The 11,776-nt window shown below is 32.9% G+C and overlaps 2 protein-coding genes across 2 annotated transcripts; both read right to left on the bottom strand.

Annotated features, from left to right (window-relative positions):
- Positions 1 to 2,735: 2,735 nt before the first annotated feature.
- On the bottom strand, positions 2,736 to 3,557 carry LOC119633768. Its single transcript, XM_038027500.1, has 2 exons — positions 3,449 to 3,557; positions 2,736 to 3,377 (listed from the first exon to the last, which is right to left on the bottom strand). Exons 1-2 carry the CDS (start codon positions 3,494 to 3,496, stop codon positions 2,769 to 2,771), a joined length of 657 nt encoding a protein of 218 aa, XP_037883428.1. The 5' UTR covers positions 3,497 to 3,557; the 3' UTR covers positions 2,736 to 2,768.
- Positions 3,558 to 5,903: 2,346 nt separating this feature from the next.
- LOC119634086 lies at positions 5,904 to 6,882 on the bottom strand. Its single transcript, XM_038028023.1, has 2 exons — positions 6,812 to 6,882; positions 5,904 to 6,743 (listed from the first exon to the last, which is right to left on the bottom strand). The coding sequence occupies exons 1-2, from the start codon at positions 6,857 to 6,859 to the stop codon at positions 6,156 to 6,158; spliced, it is 636 nt and encodes a 211-aa protein (XP_037883951.1). The 5' UTR covers positions 6,860 to 6,882; the 3' UTR covers positions 5,904 to 6,155.
- Between the last annotated feature and the right edge of the window lie 4,894 nt (positions 6,883 to 11,776).

Genomic DNA, 11,776 nt, shown 5'->3' on the forward strand with positions numbered 1-11,776 from the left:
TATGCATGGGAAAATGTTTTAATTGAGAGGTTGAAGGCAGACAATGTGACTATTGTGTCCCCGAGGGGACACACAAACTCAAACGGACAACTGTTTTCAGTAGACTTGTTCATGACGAACATACTTCAATCAATGCCAGTTAGAATTATTATTTACGCTAATACCAATACACCTCAGTCTTTCAAATATAATTTTGAAAATCCTGACTGGGTATCTCCCTCCTTCCAACTATGCAAAAACCTATTCAACAATTCTAGCTCTCAATAGCATTTCGAAGAATGAGTCAATAGAATTAAAAATTAGGCGAATGACTTAAGTCTACTTAACAGTTATCCACATTTCAAAAGAAAACATTTACCCAACAATATCAAATATATAGTACACTCCCGAGAAATGAAAAAGTTGGCATGTATTATATAAGGTGAACTTAACAATTTCAAGAGCAAAACATGAAACCTGTAAGATTTTCACTGCGGGTTTTGTTTCTAATCATGCCATTCCAGTTAACATCAGTGACTCTGGGATAACGAATTATGTGAGTACGGTGATCAGCAATTTCCTGGCTTCCAATTCCAATTCTATTGAGGACTACTAACAAATCTCCCGTAATCGCAAATTTAAAAACAAGAAGGCAACCGATGCCAACAGTATTAGTAACGTTCGCCGAAAGCCTCCACCAGAAAAAGGAGGAAGATAGTCAAATGGTTTTATAATTTCCTGTTTTACATCTAGATATTTCCCGGGAGAATTTAAGGAGGCAAAAGTAATTTCCATCAAAAAGCCCGACAAGTCTTCTGATTCGCTGTCCTCCTATCGCCCTCCTTGTTCTCCAACAATTTGGTTTCAGTAAGGGACACAATACTTCTCATATTCTTAGTAGAATAAGAAACATAGTTCATTGAAGTTTTCATGAGCGGATATCGACAGGGATGATTCTATTACATATAAAGGCGACCTTTGATACTGTACGTCGTGATGGTCTCACCTACATATTGATTATTTATAATTTTCGATTCGATTAGATAAACACCATAACATGCTTTTTCATATTAGAAGCTTTTAAAATGTGTTTAGGATAGCTAAGTACGTTGTCCAAAGGCTTCTTTTCCCTCCTCAGTGTTACGTAATGTAATTCTTCAGAAAAGAAATCAATATTTGATAATGATACAGCGTTACTTTCTACCAAAGTTTCATCATCAAATATAATAACTAACTCATAAGAATTTTTAAACAATACATATATTAATATATTTTAGAAAACGGAAAATAAGAATAAATTGCGAGAAGACGCAGGAATTTTATTTTACAAGGAAGAGAAAACTATGTTTTATTCCCTAGAGTATCATAAACGTTAATAATCACTCAATTTGGTGGGAAAAGAAAGCTTAACATTTGGATGCTTTGTCCGTCCCCATATTTGGCTATTACTTCGAACACCATGCTCAACCTAGAGAATAATTTTGAAATTTGTCTTCATTCCTACTATATTTTATGCCGTTATGGTCAAACAGCGCCCAGCTTCTACCAATCGTTTACATTCTCTTACAGAGTTAGTTTTCATCAGATTGCAAAGACATACTCAGGACTTTAATTGGTTAAACTCTGAATTCTCTGACATATCTTGAATTAGGCTCCTATCAGGGCTTTGGTTATTTGAAATGTTTTTCTTTTCTTCCTTTAGGGTTTTTGCAAAATTTTGTCTCCATTCCAAATTTTATTGTACCACCTGTAACAACGTTTATTACGAATATTTAAGCAGTAAAAGAAAGAATTCTTAAATGTTTCATTTCGTATACGTATACTTTACTTAAATATTGTCTTATATTATTATATATATATTTTTACTGTTTTGCTTACACATATGAGAGTAAATAAATTGAATTAAGTTGAATTCAATTGAATTCAGATGGATTCGTTTAAATGAACGCCGGTAGTAAATTGAAATTACATTGAATTAACGCATTATCAGATTTCATTAATTAAAATCAAATGAAACAATGATAGTAAATGAAACGTAACAATAGTACAAGCGAGGTTGAAATGAACAAACGTTTTCTCCAGATGTAATGTATGATGTATATATATCTTTAAGGCAAATAGGGAATGAAAACTCAATAAAAACTTTCAACCCAAGTTTCCTGCTTTATGCAGAGGAAAAAAAGAACAGAACATCATAATAGAACATATAAGGCACCTTAGACACGTAATGATACACCCTAAATTAGGTTAGGAAATTAAGGAAAGAAGAACATCCTATGATGTGTAATGTATTCGATAATTGAGGACTCGAACTGAGAGTTAGTCAAATGCAGTCGAATTATGAAAGTTGATTCCGATAATTGAATTTAAATGTGAATCGAGTGTGCTAAAGAAGACGATGATCTTACATTAAATTTCGGGGAGTTTTGAGCCAAAATGAAATCGAGAATTAACGAACAAGCAAATTTTTTACAGGGATGCTTAATAAGAAGTTAAATTTCTTGCTTTTCAATAACTTACATCAGTTGTTATGACAGATAAACTTAGAAATACATTTATATACGAAAAGCGGAGCAAAATGTGGAGGTCCTGGCCATTGTGAATTACAAACTGCCTAAACATAAAACACACATTGCACACAATAGATTGACATGCGAACGTACGATTTGATCGAACGAATGATTTAATTGATTAACAAGGAAACTTTTTGTTTAATAAAAAAATTATAAAAAATTTGCAGTTTTTTTATTTTACTCACATCTAACGTTGTATTTAAAAAATATATATATTTACTTCCTTATTTCTAAAATATTTTCAGAATTGAAAAACTTAAAGAACCCTACAAACTTTTCGAATTGTTTATCAAAACCATCCGCTTCTTTGAATTCCTTGAACCATTTCAAAAAATCTTCATGATCGGCTTTCTCCTCTTCACTCAAGTCTTTAGCATATTCCTCGAAAGCATCATCGAAACCATCAAAGAATTCAACGAAATCCTTACGGAACACTTCAAGGAAGTCTTTTCCGCCATCTTTCTCAAACAAATCGTGGACCAGATGAGGTTTGGACGACTTTTTGCTTTTCTCCTGAGCACCAGCCACGTCACTCTCCAGTTTTAAAATGTTATGCAAAGTTTCGTCATCGCTGTCACCTTTCAAATGTTTAGCACCTTTAACAAGTTCTTCCAAATGTTCTATTTGAGTTTCATAATTAGCCGCTTCTTCGTGCGCTTTCAAATCCTCTAAAACTTTTTCTAACACATCGCCATATTGTTCACCTAACGGTATGGCCATTTTAACGAACGCCTCGAGAGTAGCTTTATACAATTTGTTATCTGTATTAAATTCATGATGCGAAACGGGCGAATCAGCGTCTGGTTTAGGAATAGCAAAGCATAACTGAATGGAAGAAAAAATTTGGATTAAAAGTCCTCTTATTATCATTGTTATTATTCGCATTTAATACGTACCTGGAGCACCAGGAGCACTCCAACAAAAGTTAATGTTACATAACTCATTTTGTTTACGATTCTGATGATAGTTTTAACAGCAAATTTCAGACTAATGCTTTACTAACGGTATTGCATGCCTTTTATACCTTTTCTAGGTGTCAGCTTATCAATGAAAATTGTATTAAAAGGTTAAGAATGATTATTAAAATCATTCAAAGCTTAATGATTTAATTGAAATCTATATAATATATATATTATTTATATTTAGTGCTCGCTATGTGGTCTGAAATAAACAATTATTGATTAATGGTTTTCTACTTTTAGTTACAAACTTAGATTAAAATCAAAATGAATATAATGTTTTGCTTATAGGCGACTAAGCGTTAACGTCAGAGGAGAGAAACGTTTATGGCGGTGTAACACGATAAAATAGATTTCTTCTTTCTTTTAAATAATTCGGTTATGAATTGAATAGAAAATGCTTGCATGCTGCCCTTATTGGTTTCATTTAGATCTTTTTGCAGACGCGACTAAACAGTGCAAGGATAGAATGCTCCTCTTCAAAATTCTTCTTGGCTTGCTTTTAAAGAACTGAAATAAAGTTTCTTGATTACTCGTAATGGGTATACATATGTGTTACCTAAATCAGCTAAAAGTCATGCTTGGGACAGGCGATCGACCTTTCTCTAAGCTCTCCTTTGCTTGGATGCCTTTATTTCATCTTATATTCCACATTCTCGAGGCAAGATTATCGATGTAAAAACTACTGTATTCTTATTCGCATCACGGGGTATAAGTGCTGTTAGAAGATTGGCTTTGTGAAGCCTATCTGATTATGGAAACAAACATACTGCGATGTGTTGCAGTGAACGTGGCATTGCTTCATCTCGTATTCCCCTGGGCTAGCCTCGTATTCCTCTGGTCTACTGGTTTCGCATCTCACAGGCATCTACAAAAATGGGAAAGCAAGTGTCGATCAGTTCCGTGTGTTTCTTGAGACTACATGCCCCATTGCTATGACTTTCCTTGGATCCGCGCTTCCTCTGGAAAACTGCTTACATTTAGCGATGCTGCCTTGAAGTATCCCGTTGCAAACTGAGCATTACAGGGAATAACAGCTTGCTTGTAAGTCACGAGAGTTTTTAGGCTCCAGTGACGTCCGGTACTGCGACGATTCGTACCAGTTTAATTTCTGCCATCTCTTTGTAAAGTAGTGTATGGAGAAATGCCCGGACAGAAGCGTTGCTTATGGTACTTTTATGGGCCGTCGCAATTTCAGCCAGCGAATGTTAGAAGCGTTAGAGGTCGAGTATATGCTCCGCAATATTGCTTAGGACCCATAAGACCTACAGCAATCAAATCTATCTCCTTTCATCTTCCTTATCAAATACTGTGCATTTATGTTTGCCTAAATATTCTTTTTGAATTTCTTGCCGTTTATTTATGGCCGCACAGCCACTAATGCTCGTAGCAAATTGCAGACAGCTCCAACGCTTACTTTGTGTATAGTGACTAAATGGCAAATACGTATTTCAATCTGTTCGGCGATCTTTTCAGAGACTTTTCAAAAAGTTCGTCTGACACTTTGCAATAGAAATGAAATAAAGCACCACGACGTTAGGAAAGGAGTTTGCTAAAGGCCAAAAGTGCGAGTTGAAAGAAACATCTCAGAAGGAATGTCGCCAACTCTGTAACCATTGAAAAGATTGAAACTTCATCTCAGTTCAGTAAAGCGATTTCTTATAATGTGACAGCAAAACTGATATTTTTCACTTATTCATAAATTCGGGCAGGGTACTCAAAACGAGGTAGGACACTTTCAAAGGTAAAGCAGATGTTAGTGTGCATATTGCATTTCATAATTTCGAGTTGATTATCCCTTTTATAACTATGTTGCAGCTTAGAAAACACACTTGGACGATCCAAATAAATGCCAAAGTTGCACTCTTGCCCTCTTTTCTCTGCAATGGTTGTGTTGAATTCTGCATTTTTACCGTAAATGAAAATTGCTTTTCTAAGATATTTCTTATTACCAGGTTGCAAAGAAATTATTTATAGGAACTTGTTTACAGAAATTAAGTTTTTATAAATTCGTAGCATTTTACTCCATTTCAACAAGCGTCATGCAAATGTCTACTTCAAATCAGAGGTGCTTGCAAATGCTCTACATATACACCTTTATACACCACCGAGAACTAGTCACCAATACTAGGTTTAGTTTTTACTGTTTTGTTAAGCTTTACACCCTTGAATTTTCTGCGAATTTTTGTGAATTTTCTTCAATTGCGCGCTGGATAAAGCGCTTTTATGATTATTTCCCCAACATTTTAATTTCGTTTCACTTACAATTAAGTAATTTTCATCTGGGCTTATTTTATCAAACATGTGACTTTCGTGACAAGATGCTTTCATTTACTGATATATATTAATTAAAATTGCACCAAGTTTTAAGTTTTGTTATGCTCTATTTGACTTGGTTTAACAGTTTTAACAGTAGATTGGCATGGTGATGAACGGAATTGACTTAACTAAAAGGAAAAATTAAGACAAAGTACATATATAATGAGATAGACGAAATTGGTGTTGTTAGTAACACCTTGACCGTAACTATTAAAAATCACTAGGTTTATTAAAAAATTGTTTGAATTTATTTTCTCGTTTAGATCGTTTATAATGTCTTCATTTGTATTTATGTGTGAAGTGCATTTGCTGTTATTAATCTTTTTTAAACGTTGGGATTGAAAAATTTAAAGAAGTCTAAGAACAAGCGGCTTTGCTCCAGGATGTCATATTTTTCCTTGACCTCTTCATACTTTTTGAACCATTCCAAGAAATGTTTATGCTGGGCTTTTTCCTCCTCACTAATATTCTTAGTAAATTCCTCCAAAGCTTTATTGAAACCATCAAAGAATTTAAGCAAATTCTTATAAAAATCCGTAACAGTATCTTTGCCATCTTTATACACTAAAGCGAGGACATGGTCCAAGTTCGAATATTTTTCCATTAACTGTTTAATACCGCTTTCTTCTTCATCGAGGTCCATGATCTTACGCAAAGTTTCGTCATCGCTACCAGCTTTCAAATGTTTAGAGAGGTCAGCAATTTCTTTCAAATGTTCCACTTCATCTGCATTTTGCCGTCCTTTTCCCTCAGCCTCCAAATCCTCGACAACTCTATCTAGTACTTTACCGTATCGTTCACCCCATTGCGTTGCGAAATTAACGAACTTCGCAAGAGTACCTTTATACAATTTATTATTTATATCAAATTTTTGATCGTCGACAGGCCATGGTTTCGATGTAACAAAGTATGACTGCAGGAAAGAAATATTTTAGCTTACAAGTCTACCGTTTATTATTATTATTTTTATTTAAAACGAACCTGTGTCACAAGGACAATTCCAAGGAAAGTTAATGTTAGATAACTCATTTCGCTTATGATCCTGATGATAGCTTTAACTGTGAATTCTACACAATTGTTTTGCCGAAGTTATTTGCTTTGCTTTTATACCATTTCTAACTATTATTACTGAATTATATAAAAGGCATACAATAACGGTATAAAAGGCATGTGATAACATTAGTCAAGCAATTGTGTGAAATACAAAGTTAAAGCTATCATCAGAATGGCAAGTAAAATGACTTATGCTTCACAATCAAAATTCTATTAGAATCAAGATGAATATGAACAGACATTGAAGAAATATCATGCAAGAATATTTTTGATTGAGATGAAGAACAAGATTTTTATATGCTTTACAGAAGCATGAAGACACATTTAATTCCTCGAAATGTTTCCAATATTCAGAAGGAAGCTTCAGGAGCACTACAGAGTGTATATGCACGTTTGCTCAATACCAAATTCTAAATCAACGTAAGCTTATTTGCTCATCCGCATGTACATCTGGGTATTTGCCTACGATAAATATACTTCCGATTGCTAAGATGAAGATACCGTTCTCAAGTTTGATAAAAAGGTGGCAGAATCTTTTATGACCCTTGCTATTCAAAATAGATCAATTTTCTCTGAGAATACGCTCAAAATAGTATATTTAATCTGTGGATCTATCTGTTTTCAAATCAAAAAATGGCGCATTTTTCATAATTTACAATAGATGCAATGATGAGAATTATGCATAAGTACGTATACCTATGCAAGGTCAGCGACGTCTATTCAACGTTGTAGAAACTGGAAATTTCAGTTTCAGTTGTTTTAAGGAAAAGCAGGTGGGTATGGAAGATAGGATCGCAGCCGGACATTATTTTCTGATTTGCTTAAAGTTTTAAAAAGCAAAGGATTTCTAATGAGGAAAAGTATTTAAAGCAGTGCAGGTCGACAAGCTGCCTTAAAAATTTGTTGTTTTCAGTTGGATCTTTTCGTAGACGCAATTCAACAGTTCAAGGTTAGGGTTTTCCCCTCAAAATTCATGTTGTCTCTGTTTTTGTTCCTATCAACTGCTTTTGCAAAGCAGAAAATAAACTTTCCGATTTCTTAACCCTTCGTAACACATATATATCTCCTATTGATTGCTTATTCAGTTAAAGGTTTCGCCAAAAAAAAGCATCCGATCGGCCTATCACTAAGCTTATGTCATTTATATAGATTTACTTACGATTCATTGTAGATGTCATACATCATGCACAACTTTTAGTAGTTCTGCTCAATCACATTTTTAGTGACTAACCTTTAATTACTGAAAAGAAAAACTCAGTTTACAAAGAGAAAATAAATAAATATGAAATTTATTTTAATTAATATTTTTATTTTACAAATTGTTGGTATGTCTAATTTGCTTTTTATAAAGGAATGGAAAGAAAAAAATTCTTAATTAATAAATCAATGAAGCAATTAAATAATTAATTATTCATATAGTTCTTAACTTAATTATAATTTATTTATTTATTTTTTATTTTATCATAGAAACAAATTGAAATTTGTTTTTCCTCACTTGTATGCTTTTTAATAAGCCGCTTGAATTTCAAAATTTTTTTCAATATATTTTGCTAAATAAACGCTGATTATATATTTTTATAAATATTGATTATTATTATTATTATTTTTTTAAATAAATTTTCAGCATTAATTCATATATTTTTTAGAATATTTGTAACGCTTTCTGTCTTATTATACTTTGTTACAATTATTCCTCTTTAAACGTTATGTACATTAAATTTGCTTATCAAAGTAGGAAAAATAATAATTTTTTATACCAATCACCAGGTGTGCGTTATGATTATTTCACAAACCTCACAATAAACTATATGTTGTCCTATTTGCCGCGGTTTCCTTCAAATTACGATCAAAGCTTTGCTTCATTTCCTCGTTATGCTCGATATGTTGTTTTAAGGTTTTTGTTTGCTGATTTCAAAATACTTTTTATGTAATGGTATATTAAGTTAAGTATATAACGTGAAGAAGGGCTTGAGATAGACCCAAATTTTATTATATTCATCGGTTCAGGATCGCTTTATGAATTGACCTGTCTGTCCCTCGATCCGCTTTGCTTTCTTCTATGGAACCTAGAGGTCGCAATATTTCACATATTTTGATGAACTTTGGTACTCAGATGTATTTTGGCCAAAGGACGACTTGTATTGAGAATGGTTCGGATCGGACGACTTTTTTGAGCACTTCCCATGTAATGTCGTATTTTAAAAAGTCTTCATATGTGTAGCGTTTACTGATGGGCTGTGGACAACTGTACTCTTTTTACTTGTTATTAAATATTTTTCAATTGCAATCGGATCAATCTATTCTCTAGCTCGTTAGCAAATACCAAATAGATTTATACATAAATAAATACAAAAATCTGATTTGATCAATGTATGTAAAATTTTCAAATTCCTTCATTTTGCCTTATGTGCCGGTCTCACTCTTCTCATAAGTACTTCTAGCATAACGTAATGTTCGTAGTTTGCATATGGCGACAGAATGAGGACAATACAAACTTCAGGTGATTTTTCCAGACTTTGTAGAAAGTATGTAATAGACACGAAATAAAGCACAGCGGACTTAGAAAAGTTCTTGAGCGCTAATACTGGGTTAGAACCGCGAATTAGAGCAAAGCTTTTAAGGAGTGTTCCCTGGGTTCTCTGACTGTCACGCGAAAATGAAAAGTAAAATAGACTTCATCTTATAATATGAATTATCATCAAACGGATCGTTGAGACCATGAAAATTCCTAATCAGCTATGCAAAGCGATTTCTTGTAATGCTTTGAACTTAACACAGAAATGGACCTAAAGTCACGTTCAAGTTAGTGTTAAATACAAATGACTACGAAACCATTCATATTTTTGACTTATTCCTCAATAAAATAAATCGAAATCGTCTACTGAACAAAACATGCCATCACCATTTTCAAAGAAGAAACTACACTGATGTAAAGACCATTTTAAAAAGAATAAATAACACACGTTTTTGAAGAAATCAATCTAAAACATTATTATTTTAACAAATCGAACACGCACAAGGTAATAGTGAGTATAAAAAAATTCGATATTTATTTCTTATTTTTTTTATGGAGTTTTTCATGACCAATAAGCAAGCATCACTTAGAAAAGTCTCTTGAAATTTTCTGTTTTCATTTTCTTTGCTTAGAACTTCGATAGAACAAAGAAATTTGTATAAAACGCTTACACATCATAGAACTATATTATCTTAATAGGAACGTGGATAGATTTTCAAAAAAAGCTCTTATGCTTCTTGGCCTTTGGATCATACATTTACAATTTCCAAGTATTAATTTGTACATTAGAAAAATACTTTATAAAAATATATACAGGATGTTTGGTTTTTCACAATCAGTAGTTCATTTAATAAGCATTTGAAAGATAGAGTTTATGTTAGGTAATATGTTACATATCATAATTTATGTGTTTATTTCCCCTTTTAAAACTACTTTGTACCTTAGAAAACACAGTTAGAGGATTCGAGTAGGTACTGAAGTTCACTTTTAAGCATTTTAATTGAAACTCTGTAGTAGTTGTCTTAAATTCTGTTTCTTTTCTTAAATTAAAATTTTTTTTTTTTTCTTTGTTTTTATTTACTTATTTTTTATCTCATATTCTATCATAAAATCTACGTTTTTAAGGTACTTATGACATTGAATTCTTTTCATGATATTCGATCTTTTTAAAAGAATTCTTAATCTAGGAGAAAATAATAATAAATAAATTAGATAATATATTATTTAAAACTTTTATGTTTTCATATCGTTTGTAAAGTTTCAAAACTTTTATTTACAGCGTTGTGAATGCAGCAAGAGTAAAAATGAATAAGTAAATAAATAAATGAAATTTGTATTCGATTGTGACCGAATATTTTACACCCGTCGACGTTATTTTACAAATGATTGAAAAAAGCATATATGTAAACTTGCATATTCTACAATGTAACGTGGGCGTGGCTGATTGTTTCTATTTTTCTGGAATTTATTGCGGTGTATTGTAGATTGTGAGCAATGAGCCAAAGACGCGGAAAGCAAAGCAGTTTGCGCTCTTCAATCTGTTTGGGCCATTTTGAAACTCTTACGTAAATTTACCGCTGAACAGGAGGGTGGATACGTTAGACTAACAGGCAAGCAGATGGACTGATGAACAGACGGACATGTTTACGTGCAATCTGAATTTGAAACTGACCAAAAATTTATATCTAGTTCGTGGGGCTTTTGAAAATTTGCTTCTGTGCGCTACCTAGTATGGTAGGCGTGTTATTCGATAGATTTGGCCCATTTTCAGTACCAACTTGCCTGCAAGAATTTCCAAAGTTAATTTCTGCGGCCTGGAGAATATTTAGAGCACACATTACACAGACGAACAGGTGGACAGACGGACATGTTTATATCAATTTAGAATTGGCTTCCCTCTGGGCGTTGCAAAGGTTTTCACAAATTGTAAAGACCCTTCATTTTTCGGTATATGTAAGAAGGTATATCTTTTAAGTGTTGTATAACCTTTACTAATCATTAGAAAATTATAAAAACAGGAAAGTATAAAAACAGGCCACAAGAAAAATGCATTTACATTGAAATGCACCTTTATAACCTCACATCTTATGCATGCATTAAAAATCACAGGATTTTTTGTTATTGCTTGGACGGGTCATTACGGCGGGCAAAATAGTTCCAATGATGAAAGCTGCGAAAGGTGTCAATGTTTCTGGCCTAATGTTTATAGCATAACATATTAAGGATTCTTAAGATTAAAGTTATTGACAAAGTAATTTGTATAAGCAATAATAGTACCAGTAACATCTTGCGAAATATTCTCTCGAGCTTATGCAAGAGTACATATGATGAGAGAGTGTGAGAGTTATTGCGCCTATAGTTGGATGCTTATAAAAAAT

This window comes from Glossina fuscipes, unplaced genomic scaffold (assembly GCF_014805625.2).
Source record: "Glossina fuscipes isolate IAEA_lab_2018 unplaced genomic scaffold, Yale_Gfus_2 2, whole genome shotgun sequence".
Taxonomy (NCBI): Eukaryota; Metazoa; Arthropoda; class Insecta; order Diptera; family Glossinidae; genus Glossina; species Glossina fuscipes.

Coding starts and splice junctions, on each gene's coding strand:
- LOC119634086 (XM_038028023.1), bottom strand. CDS start 6,859: ATGAGTTATCTAACATTAACTTTCCTTGGAATTGTCCTTGTGACACAG. Junction 6,744..6,811: donor GAATTGTCCTTGTGACACAG/GTTCGTTTTAAA, acceptor TCTTTCCTGCAG/TCATACTTTGTTACATCGAA.
- LOC119633768 (XM_038027500.1), bottom strand. CDS start 3,496: ATGAGTTATGTAACATTAACTTTTGTTGGAGTGCTCCTGGTGCTCCAG. Junction 3,378..3,448: donor GAGTGCTCCTGGTGCTCCAG/GTACGTATTAAA, acceptor TCTTCCATTCAG/TTATGCTTTGCTATTCCTAA.